At 32.5% G+C, this 24,140-nt stretch overlaps 3 protein-coding genes across 4 annotated transcripts; 1 reads left to right on the plus strand and 2 right to left on the minus strand.

Moving 5' to 3' along the window:
* Window positions 1-3,028: 3,028 nt before the first annotated feature.
* On the minus strand, window positions 3,029-4,586 carry LOC112798310 (zinc finger BED domain-containing protein RICESLEEPER 2-like). Its single transcript, XM_072236276.1, has 3 exons — window positions 3,680-4,586; window positions 3,221-3,277; window positions 3,029-3,132 (listed from the first exon to the last, which is right to left on the minus strand). The coding sequence occupies exons 1-3, from the start codon at window positions 4,584-4,586 to the stop codon at window positions 3,029-3,031; spliced, it is 1,068 nt and encodes a 355-aa protein (XP_072092377.1).
* Window positions 4,587-4,610: 24 nt separating this feature from the next.
* LOC140184513 (zinc finger BED domain-containing protein RICESLEEPER 3-like) lies at window positions 4,611-5,240 on the minus strand. Its single transcript, XM_072236277.1, has one exon. It carries the CDS (start codon window positions 5,238-5,240, stop codon window positions 4,611-4,613), a length of 630 nt encoding a protein of 209 aa, XP_072092378.1.
* A 12,343-nt stretch (window positions 5,241-17,583) lies between these two features.
* On the plus strand, window positions 17,584-24,002 carry LOC112795505 (beta-amyrin synthase). 2 transcript variants are annotated; one of them, XM_025837451.3, is made up of 8 exons: window positions 17,584-17,807; window positions 18,074-18,288; window positions 19,991-20,176; window positions 21,403-22,494; window positions 22,671-22,769; window positions 22,881-22,937; window positions 23,054-23,422; window positions 23,579-24,002. In XM_025837451.3, the coding sequence occupies exons 2-8, from the start codon at window positions 18,088-18,090 to the stop codon at window positions 23,852-23,854; spliced, it is 2,280 nt and encodes a 759-aa protein (XP_025693236.1). In that variant the 5' UTR covers window positions 17,584-17,807; window positions 18,074-18,087; the 3' UTR covers window positions 23,855-24,002. The 2 variants fall into 2 exon arrangements, with proteins under 2 accessions (XP_025693236.1, XP_025693235.1); XM_025837450.2 differs by having other exon boundaries at window positions 17,585-17,811.
* The last annotated feature ends 138 nt before the right edge of the window (window positions 24,003-24,140 follow it).

The following is a 24,140-nucleotide window of genomic DNA, read 5'->3' on the forward strand; positions in this document are numbered from 1 at the left end:
GCATTTAAATTTTAAAGTAATCTTTAAAACTAATAATTATTTAAATTTGTTTCTGAATTCGCACTCCAGAATTTATAGTAGTCCCTGAAGTATTTTCCGTTCATTAGAATCTTAAAACGACGTCGTTTTAAAAAAAAAAAGAAACATAACATTTAGCGTAGAACTCCAATTTTTTTTAAAAGAAAGAAACATAGCGTAGAGCCCCACCCCCTCCCATTTTTCAATCTGTTCCCTTCCCCATCTTCATCCCCAACCTCTTTTCCACCTCCAACCTTCTCCTTTTCCTTCTCCATCCCCAATCCGTCCCTTTTTTCTCCTCCAACCCTTTCCCTTCCCCTTCTACTTCTCCAACTTGAGATTATTTATCTTCCCCTTCTTCTTTTTAATCTGAGTCCCTTCCCCTCCTCCTCCCCAACCATATTCTCACACTCATAAGATCCCTTCTCAACCGTTACTACCGCTGTTTCTCGTCGGCCTCCGTTTCGCTGCCGCCTCCGCTCACCAGCTTCCATCTTCGCTCATTGTTCTTTAATGTTCTGGATGATTGTTGCTACTGATTCTATTTTAATATAACAACAATAGTTTATTTTAGTTATTTTTTATTCTGTAATTATTCTTTTTTTTTGTTGTTGCTATTTTTTGTGCTTGTTGCTATTTAGGTTGATTGATACTTGCTATTTAAGTTGATTGATCTTTTCTTATTAATGGTGATTTTTTGTGATATTTTGTGTTGTTGGTTTTTATTTTTGTGATCTGTTGAAGAAGAAGAAGAAGAACAGAGTTGAAGAAGAAGAAGGGGTTTTTTTAATATAAAATGACGACGTTTTTCTACGCTTCTTTTTTCTTTTTTTGTTCAAAACGATGTCGTTTCAAGGTTCCGCTGAACAGAAAATGCTTCAAGGACTACTATGAGTCTCGGAGGACAAGTTCAGGGACGAATTTAAGTAATTATTAACTTCAGGGATTACTTTGAGACTCGAGTGTAAGTTCAAGACTACTTTAAGACTTAACTCGATAAAACTTATATTGGGTGGCCACTCCAATGCATGCGAAGAAACATCATTAACAGAAGATGAAGGATAGAGCTAGTTTTGGGAATACATATCCTCATCGCCGGTGAAATAATTAAACACGCACTACAAGAAAAAAGGTCTGTCGGCACATTTTTGTCTTGCCACGCCTTTAAAGCGTGTCCAAAAGTGGTCAATGGCCACGCTTTTGCGAGGGTGGCCATTGATTTGTGATTTGGCCACGCTTTTTTTGTCACGCTTGAAAAGTGTGGCCATAGAGAAAAATTGGCACGTTTTTTTAGAGTGGCCACTTATTTGAAATTTGGCCACGCTTTTTTTGCCACGCTTAAAAAGCGTGGCCATAAAGGGAAACCGGCATGCTTGAAAAGCGTGGCGAAATGGTTTCGTTATCGTCACATTTTTTAAGCGTGGCCATTTCCTCTAACTCTTTCGGCACGCTTTAAAAGCGTGGCCATAAAGTTCTAAAACCAAAAAAAAAAAGTTCCCACCCCTCTTTCTTCGAAAGACACAGTTTTACACAGCAATGCCCTAACAACACTCCTTCCTTTCTTCGAAACACACACACTTCTTCCTAACAATGCCTTGAAAAGTATAAAGTTGAGCTCATCACCCTAACGGCGGCGACGATCATCACCTAACATAGAGCTCATAACCGGTGCTCTTATTCTCTCCCCCAATAACACTCGTTGATCAACCTCGTTCCAACCCTCTCTCGCAACCCCTCCGTAGGTGCCACCTTTGCTGGTGCTCCCTGCGTCGGCACTCCTTCCGTCTCTCCTGTAAACTCATATCCCTCCTTCTGCGGTGACTCACTCTGGTAAGGCCTCCCTCGGCGCTCACTCCCTATCGCAAACCCTTCGTCGACGCTTACTCTATATCGCAAACCCTCAATCGTCGCTCCTCCCTCCATGGTTCAGCACCCATCACGTTGTCGTCTCCCTCTCTGAAGTTGTCGCACCGCTATCTCCCTCTCCCTCACTTGTTGCACCTCCGTCAGCCACCTTCAGCGTTCATAGCGGCGTGGTAAATTATTTGGTCAAATTTTTTCTTGATCTGATTATTTGTTTTTGAATTTGATTTTTTGTTTTGATTTTCTTGGTTCTTCATTATTTCTAATTTTTCTAAATTTCTATTTTTTGTTCTAATATGATATTTGGTTTAGGATTTTTTTTTCTAAATTTCTTGACATTTGATTCTGTTCTTCTGCAGCTGTGGTAGTGCTTAGCTACTGATATGTGGTGCTCATTCTGAGTTCATTCTTTGTTGAATCTCGTTTGGCAGAGAATATCCCTAGATTTTTTGCAAAGTGACAAATTTAGAGCAGCAGCAGATAATTACATTAGGCCTCTACTTTGAAATGTAGAGATCTTTTCTTGTTTCTTTGTGTGAAATGGGGGTGATGTTATTTCAAATGCTTCTTTTCTTGGGGTTTCAGGATTTGGAATTTTGCCCATATCTCCGAGATCTGCTTACTTATCAATAATATAGAAGAAAGGACGATACAATTAGTAGGAGGTGTTAGGAAAAGATACCACCTTTCGATTGGTCTCGATTACTAATCTAGCTGAATTTTCATTTTTAGCTACACTAGTACCATTGTTGTTCCAAGTATTGAAATAAAAAATAAGATGCAAGCATAAATGAGATGCAAGTAGGGGTGTCAGGCGGGGAAGCCCGCCCCGCCCCGCCCCGCCCCGCCTATTCAGGCGGTCCCAAAATCCTAGCCCGCCTCGCCTAATGGCGGGCTGGCGGGCTAAGCCCGCCTAATTAATTTTTTTTATAAGGGCATATCTAATATCTTCTATTTAAATCAATATAAATACAAATATTAAATATAAATAGTCTTCAAAATAAATAAACATAATCCAATTATCCAAAATACAAAAATATAGTTATAACTTATAAATAGTCCCATAGACAAAATAAATATATAATCCAAAGTCCAAAAACATAATTATAAATAGTCTTCAAAGCAAATTAAACTTAATTTAATACACTTAATTTTCATCTTCATCTTCATATAAGTCAATAACATCATTAGAACCAACTCCTGAAGAATAGCCTTCTCCTTTTGCAATATCTTCCTGATCTTTATCTTCCTCTAGAAAAATGTAATTAAATATATTAGCAAAAAAGTACATAATAATGTTCAAAATCACTCAAGTATGTATGTCATAAATATAATATACCAAAATCATCATATCCACGTAACCAATTTCTGGTGCAAATCATCGCTTCAACATTATCTGACAACAAACGACTTCTATACTTATTCAAAACATGAGAACCCATGCTAAATGCAGATTATGAAGCCACGGTAGTAATAGGAATGCTCAACAAATCTCGTGCCATTAGTGATAATGTTGGAAAACGATGATGGTTGTCTTTCCACCATTGCAAAACATCAATGATTGTATCATTGCAAAATAATGTTGCCTCACTCAAATAAATATCCAGTTGGTTCTTTCCACTTTTCACTTCAGCTTCTTGATTACGGGACATCAAATCATTTGCATTACAAACAATATATGAATAAAAAAGAATGAAAAATAAAAAAACACATATAATCAAGTAGATAAAAATACTTACACCAACAATTTTAATAAGCTGAGTTATAATTGCAGAAGATGTTGCTTGAGAAAAATTACTTGAAAGTTGGGAAGAACTCTCTACAGTTGTAGAGGAATTTTGGTCATAAACCTCAAAAAGCTTGTATAACTTACTCTTCACAAGCTCCACTTTGTCTTTAGCACTAATAGGATCAATCTTATTATAGCAATGAATCAAAGTGTTGAGTTTAAATCTAGGAACAAGAACTGCCCCAAATGCAAGAACAATACTGTATTCTTCCCAATATTTCTTGAACTTAATCATCATTTTTTCTCCCATGTTCCTTATAAGCACTTCATCATTCTTCAAACTATTCATTAAAATAAGCTGGATTTGCCAAACTTGTAAAAAATACAAGTTGGATGTTGGGTAAGAAGTTCCGGACATCAACTTGGTAGTTTCGTAAAATGGTAACAAGAAATCACATATCTTTTCAGTTCTTCTCCACTCATCTGATGAAGGACAATACTCCCTAAACCCAGCTTCTTTTACTTTATACATTTCAAAAGCTTTCTTATAAGGAATAGCACTTGCAAGCATTGTATAAAGTGAATTCCACCTAGTAGGAACATCTAAACATAATGCAGTCGTACACTCAAGTCCCTCGATATCTTCAAAACATTCTTTAAACTTAACCATTCGACTTTCAGATTTTCTCAGAAACTTAATAGACTCTCTAATCTTATACACTGCATCACCACATATTTTCATTCCATCTTGGACAATAAGATTTAAAATATGAGCAGAGCAACGAACATGAAAGAATTCACCACCACACAACAATGAACCATGCACATCCAAAGTACTTTTCAAGTGTTCAACACAAGTATCGTTAAAAGAAGCATTATCCAGAGTAATAGAAAAAATCTTTTTATCAACTTTCCACTCAGTCAAAAGCGTAAAGATTTTAGAAGACAACTCAAATCCTGTGTGAGGAGGAGGCATATGACAAAAATTGAGAATTTTACTCTATAATTTCCAGTTCTCATCAACAAAATGTGCAGTCAAACATATAAACCCCTCATTGGTACTGGAAGTCCAAAGATCAGATGTTAAGCAAATTCTATTTGGAATGGAAACTAAAATTTTTTTAAGTTTCGCAGCTTCTCTCTTGTGAACTTTCACTATGTCAGTTTTAACCGTATTCCTAGAAGGAAGTTTCAAAGTTGGACTAATATATTTCACCCAATTTCTAAATCTCCTATCATCAACCATATTAAAAGGCTTATCCCCAGCAACTACATACCCAGCAAACATATCTCTAGCCACTCCTGAATCAATCTTAAGTGAATTCATTTTAAGTTGCAATTCTGCTATAGTCTGACCAATATCTTCATGCTTAATTTGAGTACAACTATCAAGATGCCATTTTATAGTAGAAGTGCCATATCGCTTACCTCCAGCTTTAAACACTTTCTTGCATCCTTTACACTCAGCACGTTCTTCTCCATCCTTATCTGGACCGAGCTTTTTGAAAAAATTCCAAACATCAGAGGTTGCTGGTCTCAGCCTTTTCGAACTAGGTTCATCAACCTCGACCGGAGCAGCCTCAGAACCAACTCCAATTGTAACAAGGTTACTCACAGTTTCAGAATTCATATTTTCTGAAATAAAAGTAAATGTACATTGTTTATATGAACTAGGTTTTTCAACCATTAGCAAACCATACAAAAAACAGCAAGTATTCAGCCATAATCAAAACTCAACCATTATGAAGTATATTCAAAACTCAACCATTATCAAATTCAAGTATTTAACCAACAATCAACCATTATCAAGTATATTCAAAACTCAACCATTATCAAACAACACAAAAAATAAAAAACAATTTCTGAATATGCATCAAATTCAAGTATTTAACCAACAATCATTATTTCTCTTTAAAAATTGAATACATGATGGATCCATAAAAATTGAGCAATTAATCTATTATCAAATTCACCACTTAGGTGCTAAAAACTGCACTAGCAACTGCATAGACAGCTGCATTTGATGTAACAACAGAACAAAGAAAAGGATTAGTTGCATATGAATTGAAAGAATATGTACAATAGGTAAGAGTTGACCACTAGAATGACAAATTCAAAGAATATGTCTTCTGTTTTTTTTATAATGACAGTGAGCTCAATAACTCAGATATTTCTTCTCATCAATAAAATTGTTCAATTCTCTTAAGATAACTCCATTTGGAACAATTTTGTATGGTAATTGTGGTTTTTTGTTATGACTCAAAAAAAGGGTTCAAACATAGAAGCTCTAGCACGTTAAAAATGTAAAAGATAATTGTTCTTTCTTGAGGCATCAACTGAATACTCATCTAGTTAGAACAATTTAGCACATTAACTTGTTAATATATTCATTCTATTCAATTCTTTATATAAATAGTATCATAGTTCATGACTATTATTTAACAAATATTACATACATATTTATCCTACACAACCATACACATACTAAAAACAATAACAACACCACTAGCTAATTAGCTATAAACGGCTCTCTGTCTCTGATTTTATTTTATCCAAATCTTTGGTACTTTCTGTAGTTTAGTAACACCTTTTTTCTGTACATAATAAATAACAACACCATGCACCTTCACTTAGCAACACACACTATAAATTACAATCATCAAGTATATCATATATCAACTTGTGTTAATAATTTGAAAACAAAGAATTAGTTACAAATATGTGTTCAGGTAATAGCATTAGCAAAGGTTAGAGTTGTGGAGACCTTGAAGGATCAAGGAGACAAGCAGGCAGCAGCCGTGACCGAGAGCGTGGAGTAGCCGTGACCGAGAGCGAGGAGCAGTCGTGACCGAGAGTGAGGAGCAGCAGAGTCAGAGGACGAGTCACAACTCACAAGACCCAGGAGCCCAGGACCGAGACCAGCAGGCAGCAGCGACGACGGCCAGACAAAGGTGAGTACGGAACTCTGAAGTTCGAGCTGAGGTCGCTGGACGATGGAAATGAGAGACTAAGAGTGACGATGAGGAGCTTAGGATGACCGAGTGAGAGACTGAGAGTGACGGTGAGGAACTGAGGAATTGAGGAACTGAGACTGAGGAACCGAGTGAGAGGCTGAGAGCCGTCGAGGAGACTGGAGAGTGGAGACGAGACGACTAAGTGTCTGAGTGCTGCGGTGATGCCGAGGAACTGAGAGGAGTGAGAGTGAGGCAGCTGCAATGGGGATTAGGGATTGGGGAATGGCCGAATGGGGATTTAATTTAGGGTTTCGGCCGTTTAGGTGGGTGGGGAATGGGGATTGGGTCGGGTCGGGTGGTGTGGGTTCATGGGTTCTGGGTCTGGGTTCATGGGTAATGGGTTCAACAAAAAAAAAACCTTCAGCCGCCGGGGCAGCCCGCCCCGCCCCGCCAAAGCCCGTCAAAGCCCACGGTTTAAGCGGTTTGGGTTAGGCACGCTTTTGTCTTACGGCAGTCCCAAATTTCCAACCCAACCCGCCTTTTTTGGCGGGTTACGTGGGCCGGCCCGGCGGATTAAGGCCTGTTTGCCACCCCTAGATGCAAGCATAGTTCTTTTAGATTCTGATTCCCTTGTCGCAATGGAAATTACTTGGACGAGGGATTGGAAAGAGGGAAGCCTCTTTTAGGTTTGGCATGGAAAAGAGTGGTTTTTCGGCATCTCAATTGTTTTCATCTATTGATATGGTCATTATTATTCTCATGATCCATTTCTCCAATTGCTTCCCTATGAAGTGTTTAGAATTAGATTTTGAAATGGTAGTTACTTCATCAATAGGCTTGTTGCTAGATTTTATACTGATATATTAAACCTAGCCTTTTTCTTTTCCAGTTGATAGTTTATTTAATGTTTTATTGTCATAATGATTTCTTACTTATTCCTTTCTCTAGCTACTTGGAATTTCTCGCAAATGCCTTGGACTGTGAAAATTGGTCACTAGTTCAATTTCTCATGTCATCTTCTTACAGTGAAAATGGCACCTCCAGTTTGCAATAAGTAAACAACTAAACTATTTCTGATAGTATCATTCTTGTGACTGTTGCTCTAGAATATTACATTACAATTTGTAATTCAATGTAGTACCACTAACGTTTAGCTCAAGGAATTATCTTTTGTAGGTAAAAAAGTTCACAAATATTCCAAAAATAATTATGTATGATCTAAGGGAAGGATGTTTAAGAGGACTAGAGGAAGGAGGAACAGCAAAGAAAATAGAATTTAAGTTGTATTGTTTTTGTATTTCTTTTCAGTTTTTAGTTTTGGAATTCGAACTTGAGATTTATTTTGTATTTGAGTATTAGTTTTTTAATGTATAAAATAATTATCGCAAAAATTATGTCACTAATTTTTATTTGATTTATCTTGTACTAAAAATTGCATACTATATTTGTAGGTTTTGTGATAAAAAAGGATTGAAAATTTATATTTTACAGTGATGAAGGTAAAAATAAAAAAATGATTTTTTTTAATTTTATAAGGCTATTGCCACGCTTTAAAAAATGTAGCCATATCTTCTCCTATTGGCACGCTTTTAAAGAGTACCCAAAACAAACATTCTGGGACGTTTTAAAAGCATGGCAATATGTGCACTTTTCGGTACACTTTTTAAGCGTATCTATAGGTTAAGGCCTATGGCCACGCTTTTTAAGCGTAGCAAGAGATGAAAGCATGCCAACAAAAAAAACGTGTCGATAAATCCACAAAAGCGTGGCGATAGAGCAATCGATACGCTGGCAAATGTGATCCTTTCAAAAGTTTGCTGATAGCTCAAAAAGCGTGGCAAAAAACTATCGGTACATTTTTTTGCACTTTTCGACACGCTTTTAAAGCGTGTCAGAAAACTTATTTTCTTGTAGTGACGGTCCAACATTGATTAAGGATTTGGATGAATTGATTTTTTTTTTTTTTACATTGCATAACCACCCGCTAAAGTAAATACTCAAAAAAAAAAAAGCATCATCACCACCTTCAATGTTAGGTTCAATGCCAGGTGATGTTTAGTGAATAGTGAGTATCTTGTTCACCATGATTTATAGGTTGCCATGATAGCTAAGCGCACTGGACAGAGAACATATGTTTACAAAGTGATGCAAGAATTTTGAGCTTGAAATATAGTCTATTGTAATCTGAAGATTATATTTGATGGTAGAAACTCGTCACAATGAATGAATCCCTAAGGAAAGAACCCTTCATTTTTTTTAAATTTCAGACAGAACCGCAATTCTGACTTCAAAGATTCCCAACAATTCAGCAATCCTCTCTCGCGCTTTAGCCTCTCCACAAAACTAAGCTACAATAATGTTGTTATTGTGAACAACTGCCATTTTGATGAGCATCATCGAGGCAAGATCCTCACACTTCAATGTTATTGGCAAGGTCCCCCCTCACATTAGTGGCACCTTATGAAGATGTTATTGTGATCACAGTGGTAAGCAGTAAGCACAGTAATGGTATGTAAATTGCGACGTGTGTCGCATTTGAAAAGGGGATATAATGTCTTTTACGTGGGTTCTGATTATTTTTTCGGAATATTATATTTGATCTTCCCAATGGTCGAGAAAAGGTTCTTTTAAGAGGCCCATGCGTGATTTAAGGAATCTATTTAGCTGTAAAACAATGGAGCCAGACTTCAGGCCGCGTGAGAAGACTTTCGATATCACATTAGTGTGGATAAAATATGAAGCTTAAGTATTTGGTATTATCAGGAGTAAATAATTATGAGAATCAAAGCAGCGGTGGGAAAGCCACTTAAGGTTGACCTAACACCAAATCTGTAGAGCGTGGAAAGTTTGTTTGAGTTTTTGTTTAGATTATATAACTTTGGCATTTCCATAACTTAGAAAACAATGGTAGATGAAAACAATGCTCTGACCATGTTACGCGGGAATGCAATATTAGAAAAAGGTAGTGAAGAAAGCAGTGTTTCAAGATGAGAATCAAAGGAAGATGGTGGCTGGTTAGGGAGACTACTATGACAACTATTTTTGAGAAGGGCACGTTCAATGCAACCAAGACTTGAATTTGAAAATTTTCTAGAGACAATTGTTGTTGATATAGATGATGCTGGTTTTGTTCATGACAAATCATAATCCCACGTAAAATTGGAGAGATGGATTAAAATGGTTAATAAAATTGAGGGGTGAAAAGGAATTCTCATATTAATCAGAAATCTAATTTGTCTTTGACTAAGTAACCAGGATAGCCCCACAACGAAGTCTAAGCAACGTCGGGAATTTCCAAGCCTTCAAAGGAGGGGATTCCTACAAGCACACCAGCTCGTAATATCAGGGATAGGGATAGACAAAATGTCAGAGGTTGGGTCATCGAAAACCATGAGACGAAAAGTGAGGATGCCAAGGTTCCTTCTAAAAAGGAATCCTTTGCAAGATGATGTCCAGCCATGAATTATTATACCAATAATGTATCTTGGAATGTTCCACGGGTTTCCAATAAAGCGGCTTGTGTTTATAGTATACAGTAGTGGGTAAAAAATTTTCTCATTGTCCTTTTTCCAGAAGATGAAACTTTTTTGCAAAGATTAGGTTATCATGTTAACAGTGTTAATTAGTATCACAGAGGCGGGATATGATTCTTATAAGCAACGCACAAGGTCAATTGCAATGTTTTAGCTTCTGTCCTCAGGTACACTCAAGAGGATAAGCACAAGCACACTCGAGTGGGTGAATCGAGTGTTGAAAAAGCAATGATAAATTTTTCTCAATGTAAAAGCATACAATAAATAAATGAACAAATGGTTTTGTAGTAGTGCTTTTCTAAGGACCTACAAATGAACTCCCAACAATTATAAGGATCGGAGTTATATTTTTTACACCAATTTAAAAACGGAAATATTCGGTAAGTAAAGAAAATTAGTTAAAAACATCTATAACTTACTTTATTTAGTTTTTATTAATTATTATAATAATTAATAAATACTAAATAAAATAAATTTTAATTTTTTTTTGTGTTTCTGTAACATTTAAATAATAATAAATGTAAAGAATTTAAGAAAAAAAAAACATTCGTCATATTTTTGATTTAGTATAACCTTTTCACTTACGTCCAATCTTTTTTATAAAAGTGTCAAAAATTTTTCATTATCTACCAAAATATTTAAAATGCTTGATAAATTGTTATAATCAAGTTCAGTTTTATACATTTTATGGTATCGTTGTAGATTATAATATATTAAGTTAACCACCTAAAAAAAGACGTCAACTCTAAAGACTCAAAACAATAAAATTAAGTTAAACTTTTAGGATTATTTTATAGTAAAAAAAAAAATTAAAAACAAAATAAATTTTTGACCTCTATATTAGAAATCAAAGTTATACTTAACCCTAACTATTGCCTAAATCCTATATGCTTAAATCTTCATGATCTTGAACTTGGCTTCTTGTCATTTTTATATCTTTTCTTCTTGTTGACATTATTCATAAAAAATATATATACCAGCAAAAAAACTTGAGTTCATACATATGCATATATTGTTAAATTATCCCTCATCTCAAATAATTGGTGAGGGATTTTTTTTTGTGATTTTGCTAGTTTAATTTAAAAGAAAAACTTCATAAATAGTATATTTTGTCTCTAATTATATGAATTCACCAAATATTAACACAGAATATGCCTATATAAAGTATTAGTCATTCTCTTTAATATTTAAAGATCTATTTTTCATAAATTATATTTTATTTTTCAAATAATATTGTATAAAAATAACAATGTCACGTGGATTTTAATATATAAATTTTATACTTTCATGTCTCTGAAATAAAATTTGATTGTTGTATTATACTTTTAAAGTGTAAACTATTATTAAAGTGATGCCCGAAAATTCATGTGGCTAACAAAATAACTCCAAAAAATGAAACGATAAATAAATATCTAAAAGAATTAAAAATACGATAAAAATAACTATATATTAAATACATAACCTAAAAAAATTTTAAAAATCAAATTTTAATCGCTTTTTTGTAAATGTTATTAAATTAATAGATTTTTTATCTTTAATTTAGTAATTTTATGTTAAGTGATTTTTTAAAAAAAATTATTGTGATTAACAAAAGTAATTCAAAAAAAATAAAAATAAAAAACTAAGATCAAATTTTGTTTCGAAATTTTTTATGCACTTTTTAAATAATATTCAAATATTATCACAAAAATTTAGATCAAATTGATAAATCATTTATTAAATACGAAAATTTATTTCAACTTATAATATAAAAAATATGATATTTACTTATTATTTTTATAATATTTTTAAATCATTTAAGAATTGTTTTGTCGATAATATTTTTCAGTTATCTTTTTGTTCTTACCTGAATCTTTTGAACACCAAATTTATAATTAACTATTTTCAAACTAATTCTATCATCTATTTTTTTCATTAACTATTTTTTTATAAAGTAAAATAGACAAAAAATAAAAAGAAGAGCAGACAAAATTGCACCAAGAGCTAAGAACAAAAGAATGAATGCACAAACTGCAAGCGAACCCATTATTTATACAAAGAAATATTAGGGAATTATTAAAATTTATTATTTTTTGTTGTTTAATTATATTTAAAAATATTAAATAAAATATATTATTAATTATTAAATTAAATAAATTAAACTAAAAATTAAATTAATAATTAAATAATAACTAAAAATAATAAATTTTTTATTTACATTTCCTCTCATTCAATTTTTTTTTACACAAATCGCGGGCCATCAAATTGTCCCTTTGCTTACATCAAATTCTCGCATAGATTCTCCACTTGTCCGTTGTCCCCCTCCTATTCTTATTTTCGAAATAACTTAGTTACCACAACAATTTTTTTAGCTTCTCTCTATAAATCTCTCCAACAATTTGTATTCTTCCATTAAAATTCCCCCGCTTTTTTTTAATCATTTTAAGAACAACTTCAATAAACAAAGCAGTCCCATTATAACCATGTAACCATGCATTTTACCAACTTTCACCCAATATTTAAAAAATTGAGCCCCATTTTGGTGTTGAATATGAAAAATAAATCTCTTCTCGGACTACTATATATCTTATAGTAAAAATTCATTCTTATGATTTAGGGATTTTTTACTGAAATAAAATAAAAATTTTATTATTTTTTAACTTTAATTTTTTAAATACGATTCTTTTATCTAGAGTAAATTCGCAGTATCCCATCAAACTTTATAAACTTCGCGAACTTCATTTCAAATTTTTAAGCTCCATAATGGACAATAGCAATTATTATTATCGTTTCTAAAGTACATAAGAATACACAGGAATAAGTTATATTATTATTAGAGAAATAATATATCTTTATTGAAGAAGTTATAGTTGTTGTCTGTGTATTTTTATGTACTCCTATGTGCTTTTAAAGACTGAAGGTTGTGGTAGGCTTAGAGAAGGGGGTTGAATTTATGCCTTCCTTTTTAAGTTGCTGTTATGACCCTTTTAAACAAAATTACAATTCTGATTCTGTTTGAACTCAGTAGCGGAAATTTATGAAATAATTTATTTTTGTCTCATGAATATCAGAAAACAGAACTCAGCAGAGAAGAGAAAAGCGAACACCAGCATGTATCCTGGTTCGGTTGCCTTGTGCTATGCAACCTACATCCAGTTTCCTCCACAATTATGGAAGAATTTCACTATAGTTAACAGTATTACATACACCAATTTCACACTCAAGTCCTATCCTAACTTGACATTGGCTATGCTAACTCCTAACTATTCACTCTTAGTGCTAACCCAACTAAGAAAGGGATATCAATCAGGTACAAGATACAAGACACTTAGCCAACCTAAAGAAATCAGAAAAATAACTCTAGGCTTTTCTCTCAAGTGTATCACTCAGCCTTTTTCCACTTATGGCTTTTACTTGAGCTTTCTCACAATGCCTTTTCTCACAAGAAATTACAGAAAGATAAACTTGGAAAAGTACATTACAATCAGTAAAACATGAAGGCGATTGACTTTATCAGCAACCTCTTAGCTATGTACAAAACCAGATTTGCAAACCTCAGATGCAGCTCTTCAGTATTGGCTGAATGCTTCTTTGAAAGAAAGCATTATCCAAGTAGAGGAACTTCTCAACAGAACACTGTTCTCACTCTCTGGTTTTCTCTCCTTGGTTCTGAATGAGCAAGAAGTCTTCTTTTATTCTCCTTGCATGTTGCTGGGACCTTCTCCCAAGGTCAACACCTTGAGCCTTGAACTTCACCAACCATAGATTTACTTTTTCTCAATAATCCTCAGAATAGAAACTCTCCTTCTGACTTTCTCATCTTGGCCAAAAACCATAAAACAACAACCATAGAAATCTTCCAATGGTCAACTTGATCTGAACCCTTGAAAACCAACTTGGTCCCCAAGTCTTGTTTAAGACCGTAGATACACACTATGGAAGAACATAAATCCTCTTTCCCATATATCCCATTTCGGATAGAGTAGAGAGTTGGGAAGAAGAGATGAGACCGAGTTGCATGTATGAGAAAAAGATTTACCTATAAACTAAGCTTGATTTGGTTTGGATTTGTTGAGATGACTTCTGCCTTTCAAGCTTAGTTTCTCTTTCTTGCTTCTTTGGTGACTATCTTTGAAAAAGCTTTTTCTCTCTTTCTCTTTCTTACTTTTCTGAAACTGATTTGACTTGATCAGAGAGAGAGATGAACGTTGCTTTTGGTTAAGCAAAAAAGAGGGATTTGCATTTATGAAGGGCTTGGATCGGTTATTGGTATGCTTGGCCCGATTTAATTTCTTAGTCTTCTTTCTTTGCTTTTGCTTGGGCTCTTTATTTTGCTTTCAGCCCAATATTCTTGCTGATTGCTTTTTATTCCATTTGGACTATTAACATTTGGCCTGCAACAATAAATAATTAGTTAATATGTAGATATAAATAATCAACACTTAATTATTTATTTTGCCAAAAAATAATGTTTGTCATCATTAATTAATTTAGTTAATTTCTTAACTCAACAAAGACGATGATAATAACTTAAAAATTTGACATGGTGGGTTTTGAAAAAAATTAAAGTGAGGTTAAATGAACTCTATCATTTTCATAGAGTTCCCCGGGATTAGGTGAACTCGATACAAAAATATAGACATTCGTACCTAAATCTAAAAAAAAATAATATTTAAAAAATTAAAGTAAAAAAATAAGTATAAAAAATAATTATTTTTTATTTTATTTCTGAAAAAAAAAAAAACCTATGATTTAGTCACCCAAAAAAATGTTTCTTATGATTTAATCATCCCATGTTGGTTGACCACGCTGTGCTCGTGTCCTATATTTTCCAAGAAAAAATATTACGCCCTGGGTTCCACGCTTTACTCGCTGCAAATATAATAATGAAAGTACTATTTGATAAATTGCATTCATTTAGTTGTTTGCATGCCTTTTAATTCACTGCATGCCTTTTAATTCACATTATATATATATATATATATATATATATATATATATATACATATATATATATTAAATTTAACCAAATTAAATAATAAATTAACTAATTTTTATTATGTTAGATCAACTTAATTAAATTTAATTAACAAAAAAATTTTAATGTATAGTAATATATATATCTTTTTATTCACTTTTTTATAAATTAAATAATAATAATAATAATAATAATAATAATAATAAATATGTGATTAACAAAAAAAATTTACTAATATATATCCTAAAAATATCATAAGAAATATTTTATTAAAATTTATTAAAAAGATAGGTTTTTTTAATATTTTCAATATATTTAATTTATCAAAAATTTAAAAAATTTCGATTATTATTCTCTTAAAATGTATTTAAAATAGGTAAATATTTTTTTATAAATATTTTAAATAAAAAATTTTTGAAAAAAAAAATTGTGTATTAAACTTCTTTCATACAGATGAGAGAGAGAGAGAGTTTATAATATTTTGTGTGTATTTTATATTTTTTGAATATATTTTATATTAATAATTTAGTTTTATTATGCACATATCATGTTTGACATTATTATTATTAGGAGCCAAAGAAAAATTTATTTTGTTAGGTTGAATTGAAAAGTTAAATCTTTAAATATATCTAAAGATCATATATCCAAATTTCACCGTTGACACTTATTTTTGTCAAACGCTTATAACTTTAATTACAAGGTGGCTGATCAAATAAGTTGTCCATTAATTTTCAGAACTTTTTATTTTTAATATTGGAGTGGTTGTGATGTTTTTTAAAATGTAGATTGTTGGGGTGTTATACTTAAATGTAAAATCGTTTAACTAGAGAAGTAGAAATTGGATTGTCCATTTATTAGAAGTATAGAAATCAGACCGTCTGATTTCTTGAAGTACACAAATCGAACCATTTGATTTGTGTTATAAAAAAATTAAAAATTTTGAGATACAAAAATTGGACCATTCGATTTATATACTTTCCACAGTTTTAAAAAATATCAAAATTTACAATGTTAAGGTATATCACCACTTCTACTCCCAAAACAAAAAAAAATAGCCTAATTTTCACGATGAGTCAATTAAATACATTTTCAATATTGTTAACTATAGATTTCATGGTTAAGGAAGGGACGGAATTTTGTCCTACTCAATTTCATCTTGTTCTATAATAATCTAAATAAAATTTGTTTCGTTTTTATTTTTAAATAGTAAAAAGGTTGAATCTTATTCACCTTTATTGGAACCTGCCTTTATATTTATTAATATATAATAAATAAAATTAATTTTTAAAATTTATATAACCATCATCACATATATAATATAAATTAAAATAAAAACTTAAATATAATATAATATTATTAATTTATTATATAAAATTTTAAAGCAATATTTTATTAATTTATTACATAAAATTAATAAAATTGTTTATAGATATTCATTATATACCATGTTGCTTCAAATTTAATTTGATTTATTTCGAGTTAATTTAGAATCAGATTAAAGCATGTAAAATAATCTGGATAAAATATTAGAATTAGATCCAAATCTAATTAAACATGATCCAATCTAAATTATGTATATTCTTAAAAAAATTTAAAATTATTATTAGTAAAAATTTTAAATTTTTTATTTTAATAAATACACAAAAAAAAATTTAAAACACATATTAACTGAGTCTTTGTTAATAGTATATTCATAAAAGAAAATACATATTCATAAATAAGAGTCTAATTACTATACATTTTTAGTATTTTTTAAGAATGATATAATAAAATATTACTACGTAGATAAATTTTTTTTGGGCAATTAATATCATTATACTAACAGAATAGAAAATAAACTCAACTAATATATAATACAAACATAAATATAGCTGCTTCTTTTTTTTTTATCATATTTTTACTTGTAGCCTTTGTTCTCACTTTAATTTCTTATACGAGGAGGATTAATAGTCACTGAGTCGCTGCCATATGTAATGCCTCAATAAGTTTGTTAATATTGAGTAATTCACAGTATTTACTATTGGACCTCTTTACTATTTACCATATCATTTTTAGTAAAATTATTTAGTTTCACAAATTTTTTTTTCTCTTTTATAGAAAATACTAAAGTCATTTTTAACCAAACATGTAGAATTTGAAGATGAATTTTGACTATCCACAATAGAATATATTTGAATATAAAAAAGATATCAGTAGTGCTATGTTACTAATTTTTTATCTACCAAAATCTGTCAATTTGAGTTGGACTGGACATGAAGCCCATCTACTAAATAAAGCCACATCTAAGTTAATCATGGTTTAATTCTAATTTATCACGTGTTGGTAATAGTTGACAGACTCTCTTTTGTTAACGTATACTTTTCCAAAAGATATATGAACAAAAAATAATCAATAGGGAGCTGGATTTGTCCCGCAAAGATATAAGAGAAATGATTTTTACTTTATAATAATTTATATTTGAATATTGGTTTTGCAAGGCGTGTCCCACACTCCCACTAATATAAGAAGTGGCACTGGGCTAATATAATAAATAGTAATAAGGTTGATGTTGTGTTATAAAAATAGGGCTCTGCAGAATTCAAGGACCCTTCAAATAAGAGTAGAAGTCATCATATTCCTTCCGATCCCCTGCCTGCTTTCTCTGCTTCAGCTTCTATTTACATTCATACCTCAGCTTTCCTTCCCTTCCCCGTTCCACAGGCACTTATGCATACATATTCTCTATTCTTTATATTGATCACAATTTGATTCTGGTTGGTATGTAATATCTATTACCTATTATTACAACAATAATAAGTAGTTGTGTTAGAAGTAATAATAATAAGTAGTTGAAAGTTAGTAGTTGGTACCTAAATATTTATGAAATTAGTTTGAAAGATCATTATAAATATTTAGCTATCAACTATTAACTCTCAATTACTTATTATTATTCTAACACAACTACTTATTATTATTCTACCTATTATTTTATATACATATATACAAAAATTTATTTCGCATCTTTGATACGATGAATTAGGGGAGGGTGCGAAAATGTGGAGGCTGAAGATAGGAGAAGGTGGAAAGGACCCATACCTATTCAGCACCAACAACTTTGTGGGGAGGCAGACATGGGAGTATGACCCCGACGCAGGAACTCCCGAGGAGCGGGAGCAGGTTGAGGCTGCTCGCCACCATTTCTATCAGAACCGCTTCAACGTCAAGCCCTGCGGCGACCTTCTTTGGCGTTTTCAGGTACCATCACCACCCGCACCACCCCAACCGCTCCGCTGCCTCTCACCCATCTACCTACTACTTACCCCTTACTTGCCTCGCACGTTTATTATTTTATTTTATTTTCTTTAAAAGATAGAAAGATTTCATAAATATGAAAAACCTATTTGATTTCGTAGATATTATTATTATACAATTTTTCTTATAATCAAATTAAAATTCTTCTATTTAAATACCTTTTATATATTAAGTAAAAATTCAAGTGTAGTTAATTTTACGTAAAATTAATAATTGAAAGTTATTAAATAAAAATTTAGTTAAATTATTTAAATTATTTAACAATTTTTAACTATTAATATTACATAAAATTGACTGCACTTGAATTTTCAATTTATATTAATGGTAAGAATATAAAATTCACTAAAGAAACTCTTAATATCTACCAAACACATTATCTTATTATTATTATATTCCCCAACTACCGTCCGACATGCACCATCTTACTTACTTGCTTACCGTACTCCTACAATTCCCTTAGCCGCCTTTCTTACGGAAACTTTCTTCGTGTGAACAACATTTGGTTAAAATCATATGTAATTCATGTATTTCCATCATAAATTAAGTTGTCACGTAATTCTAATAGATAAGTTTATGATAAAAGGGTTTTTGACGTATAGTATTTATTTTCATAATAACAACAATTCACCTTAATTAATGGTGGATTATAATTTATATGTTACCCAAGTCCCCACATTATTTTAGGGATATGCTTCCATCCTCACGCAGCATGAGATTAGTGGTGTAAATACAAGATGTGACAATAATTTATATAAGCACAATTTGCGAAGATATTTTACCATATTTATTTATGTCTACAAATATATTAGTCATTTTTTACTTTACATTTATGAGTTTAGTTAATATATATTTTTAAAAGATATATTAAAGTTATTATTAGTAAAAAAATTTAAAATTTTAATAATATATAATAAGGACATTAAAAACTTATGTTCTTGTAATTTTTTTTATAAAAACTTTTCAATTACGCAGACTAAACTTGTTATTTCTTATTTCTGCAGATGTACTTAATAACTTCTCTATTCTTTCCTTTTTTCATAAAACTGTACTGCAATCATCTTTAGCATGTGTTGAGCTTACTGCACATCTAGTTTGTGTTTATATTATTGTTATTTTAGTCTTTTATTTTTGAGTGTTACTAGTACAATATATAAACTAAAATGTAAAATATTTTTTTCCTTCCTTTACCAGATAGGAGACTCGAATCCGCAACTTCTTAATTGAGTATGGGGAGACTATGTCATTTGAGCTATTACTCATTGGCGAGAATTACTCTTTCACTGTTAAATATAAAACTTATTATATTATAAATACATTCAATAAAAAAAATATTTAATCTTATATAATTATCCACCAAAAGATTATACTATTATTCAAAAAGACATTTTTATGAGAAAAAATAAATCAAAATTGTAAATAAACAAATCTAGGTGTTCCTTCATCATTTAGTTTCCAATTTCAAAGGCATACTAGAATTTTTAAGCATAGCCGCTTTAGAAAGCAGCCTAAGCATAAAATCTCTTTACACTTGATATAGGGGATGTGATGGTTATTACCATTTTGATAAATGCTACTTTTTTTTATAATATTATAAAAAAATGACAAATATAACAGAATGCAGCTGACTGAAGGGTGGCTTGTGCAGATTCTGAGGGAAAAGAATTTTAAACAAAGAATAGAGTGTGTGAGGATAGAAGATGGGGAAGAGATCAGTTACGAGAAGGCCACAGCAGCAATGAGAAGGGGAGCACATCATCTTTCCGCATTGCAGACGAGTCATGGCCATTGGCCTGCTCAAATTGCGGGTCCACTCTTTTTCCTTCCTCCCTTGGTAAGTAGACCATCAAATATTATTATTTTAAATTAATATTTAACTAGTAATAATTTATATTTATATTTATAAAAATTCACATATTTAAAAGAAAGTTTTTAAATTAAATCTGAAATAATGAAATTTGTTCTTAGTTTGAATTATTTGATAAAATAATTCTCAAAATCATAAACTTATATTTCACAACTCTTAGTGCGTGTCAAATATTTGAGGCAATGATTCAATATATGAGGAAATTAGGGAAGTTGGGTGGAGTATGAATGGGTTAGAAAATTAAGATTTATTTACAATAAGAATTTTTTTCCGCAGATGTTGAAATATCATGATTTAATGCGTCACAAAGTACTGTTTTTAATGAAAGTAAACTCAAGTTAACAATTGAATTATTTTGTCCAACAATTGTCATGTTGGAGGTCAAGTATTAAATTCGTTCTTTTATATTATCTTTTCAGTCGCAATCTTTTTTAAGTGTTATTTTGGTGATCTACATGACTCTCTTCATTTCATAATAAAAAAGTAATTTTAGAATTTAGTTAGAGAAGAAAAATAAATTATACTAAAAAGCGGGTTCAAGTTAAAAATGTGAATTCACATACAATCTATTGTCGTAAAACTTAACTCGAGATGACATGATTGTAAGGATAATTAGTTAAGTATAGTAAAAATTTAATAAAAAATAGTTTAAGTTAAAAAATGTAAAATAAGATAAATTTAAGGATAAAATATATTTTTTGTTTCTAAAATTTGACAAAAATTTTAAAAATATTCCTAAATTTTATTTTATTTCAATTTTGTCCCAAAATTTTTTTATTTGTATCAAATATATCACTAACAGCTAATTTTTCAAAAAAATTAAAACCAATTCACCAGCAATTTTATAAGAATAACCCTCAACACAAGTAAATCATGCATAATTTTCATACATTATTGTTAGATTAATATTAAATTTTTAAAAAAATTTAACCATCAAAAATATATTTAATGCAAATTGAAATTTTTTGAAATAAAATTAAAATAAAATAAAATTTATGAATATTTTTAAAATTTTTAGCAAAGTTTAAGGATAAAAGTATATTTTACTCTAAAATTAAATTACTTTAGACTGATGTTGAAAAAAGTGGTATTGAAGAGAGTTTGATTGAAATGGTGAATAGTAATAGTAATGTAAATTAATGAATGAAGGATAGAGTATCCAATAATGAATTGTATTATATATATTATTGCAGGTGTTTTGTATGTACATTACAGGACAGCTTGAATCGGTTTTCCCAGAAGAGCACCGGAAAGAGATTCTTCGGTACATATACTATCACCAGAACGAAGATGGAGGGTGGGGGCTACACATAGAGGGTCACAGCACCATGTTCTGCACTGCACTCAACTACATATGCATGCGAATTCTGGGAGAAGGCCCCGATGGGGGTGAAGACAATGCCTGCGCCAGAGCAAGGAAGTGGATTCATGATCACGGCAGTGTAACACACATACCTTCGTGGGGAAAGACTTGGCTTTCGATACTGGGCCTCTTTGAATGGTGCGGAACCAATCCAATGCCCCCTGAGTTTTGGCTCCTTCCTTCCTTTCTTCCTATGCATCCAGCAAAGATGTGGTGCTACTGTCGCTTGGTATACATGCCTATGTCATACTTATACGGTAAGAGGTTTGTGGGGCCCATCACGCCCCTCATCCTCCAGTTGAGGCAGGAGCTCTACGGCCAGCCTCCTTATGAGAAGGTTGATTGGAAGAAAGCCCGACACCAATGCGCCAAGGAAGATCTCTACTATCCGCATCCTCTCATACAGGACCTCATATGGGATAGCCTCTACATATTCACGGAGCCGCTTCTCACGCGCTGGCCCTTTAATAAACTGGTGAGAGAGAGGGCCCTCCAAGTCACAATGAAGCACATCCACTACGAAGACGAGAACAGCCGATACATAACCATTGGCTGCGTCGAGAAGGTCTTGTGCATGCTTGCTTGCTGGGTGGAAGATCCAGACGGAGACGCTTTCAAGAAGCATCTTGCAAGGGTCCCGGATTACCTTTGGGTCTCGGAGGATGGAATTACCATGCAGAGCTTTGGCAGCCAGGAGTGGGATGCTGGCTTTGCTGTTCAGGCCCTCCTTGCTGCTAACCTCCTCGATGAACTTGCTCCCGCTCTTGCTAAAGCCCATGATTTCATCAAGAAGTCTCAGGTTAGGGACAACCCTTCAGGAGATTTTAAGAGTATGCATCGTCACATTTCCAAAGGCGCCTGGACCTTTTCTGATCAAGACCATGGATGGCAAGTTTCTGATTGTACTGCAGAAGGTTTGAAGGTAACAACTCACTCATTGTTAGAGTTATAATTATACTTTTTTATATAAACTTTTGTCACTCATGTGCCCAACTTAGCTAAACAGAACAGACTAGCAGTGGCTAGCTGGTAGGTTCTCATCATCAACAATAATTACTTATCCAATTATTATCATCTTGTGTGTTTTCAATTTGTTAGTGTTGTCTGCTTTTATCGATGTTGCCACCGGAGCTTGTGGGGGAAAAGATGGAACCAGAAAGATTATATGATTCAGTCAATCTTCTATTGTCGCTTCAGGTGAACACTAGCTATTATTAATTAATGAATATTAATATATTATGCCCCTTCTTCTACTTGTTGCTGACCAATATTTATTTGTTTCGAAATTTGATGAATACATTGTTGCAGAGTAAGAAAGGTGGTTTAGCAGCATGGGAGCCACCAGGAGCTCAAGACTGGTTGGAAGTAAGTGTTGCATGTGTTAGCTAGCTTGATTTGATTCATATTAATACAACAGCAGTAACAGTGCTAATGAAATGTATATATTGGGTTGGATTGGTGGTTTGTGTGCAATTTTTCAGTTACTGAATCCGACAGAATTTTTTGCGGACATTGTAGTGGAGCACGAATATGTAGAGTGCACTGGATCAGCTATTCAGGCTTTGGTGTTGTTCAAGAAGCTATATCCAGGGCACAGAAAGAAAGAGATCGACAACTTTATCGCTAACGCAGTTCGTTTCCTTGAAGATACACAAACAGCGGATGGTTCTTGGTATGGAAACTGGGGAGTTTGCTTCACTTACGGAACGTGGTTTGCACTGGGAGGCCTCGCTGCAGCAGGCAAGACCTACGGCAACTGCGCTGCCATTCGCAGAGCCGTCAACTTTCTACTCACAACCCAGAGGGACGACGGTGGCTGGGGGGAGAGTTATCTTTCAAGCCCCCAAAAGGTTTGCTTAATTAATTATCTGACTGAATTATAATGAGTGTTAGAAGTGAGCAGGTTTTGTGATTTTTAATCATTAATTAGTTATACGGATTAAGTGCTGGTCATTAACCTACGCTTAGGGGAATCCTTCCTAATTAATGAATTGGAATATATGTAGATATACGTACCTCTGGAAGGAAGTCGATCAAATGTGGTTCACACGGCATGGGCTTTGATGGGCCTTATTCATGCCGGGCAGGCAGAGAGAGACGCAAGGCCTCTCCACAGGGCAGCAAAGTTGATCATCAACTCCCAGTTGGAAGAGGGGGATTGGCCCCAGCAGGAGATCACGGGAGTGTTCATGAAGAACTGCATGTTGCATTACCCAATGTATAGAGATATCTATCCCTTGTGGGCTCTCGCTGAATATCGCAAGCGGGTTCCCTTGCCTTAATTCCATTACTTACTCATTTTACTCAATCAATCACATTTACCACAAACCCCATACCAATAAACACCCACGCTTAATTATTGTTATAAATTTATAATCATATTCATTCCTCTATGATCTATATATATGCTTCCAACGTAGTTATATGGTATCTGATCTCTGTTATTATGTATTTCTTCGTGTCGGAGTGCTCGTACGTATATGTATAGGTGTCTTATCTATTCGTCTCAATTTGTTGTTTCTTTGAAACTTAAGTCTCACGTAAAATAGTTTATCCCTAATTAAAGAG

Source organism: Arachis hypogaea, chromosome 4 (assembly GCF_003086295.3).
Source record: "Arachis hypogaea cultivar Tifrunner chromosome 4, arahy.Tifrunner.gnm2.J5K5, whole genome shotgun sequence".
NCBI classification, from domain to species: Eukaryota; Viridiplantae; Streptophyta; class Magnoliopsida; order Fabales; family Fabaceae; genus Arachis; species Arachis hypogaea.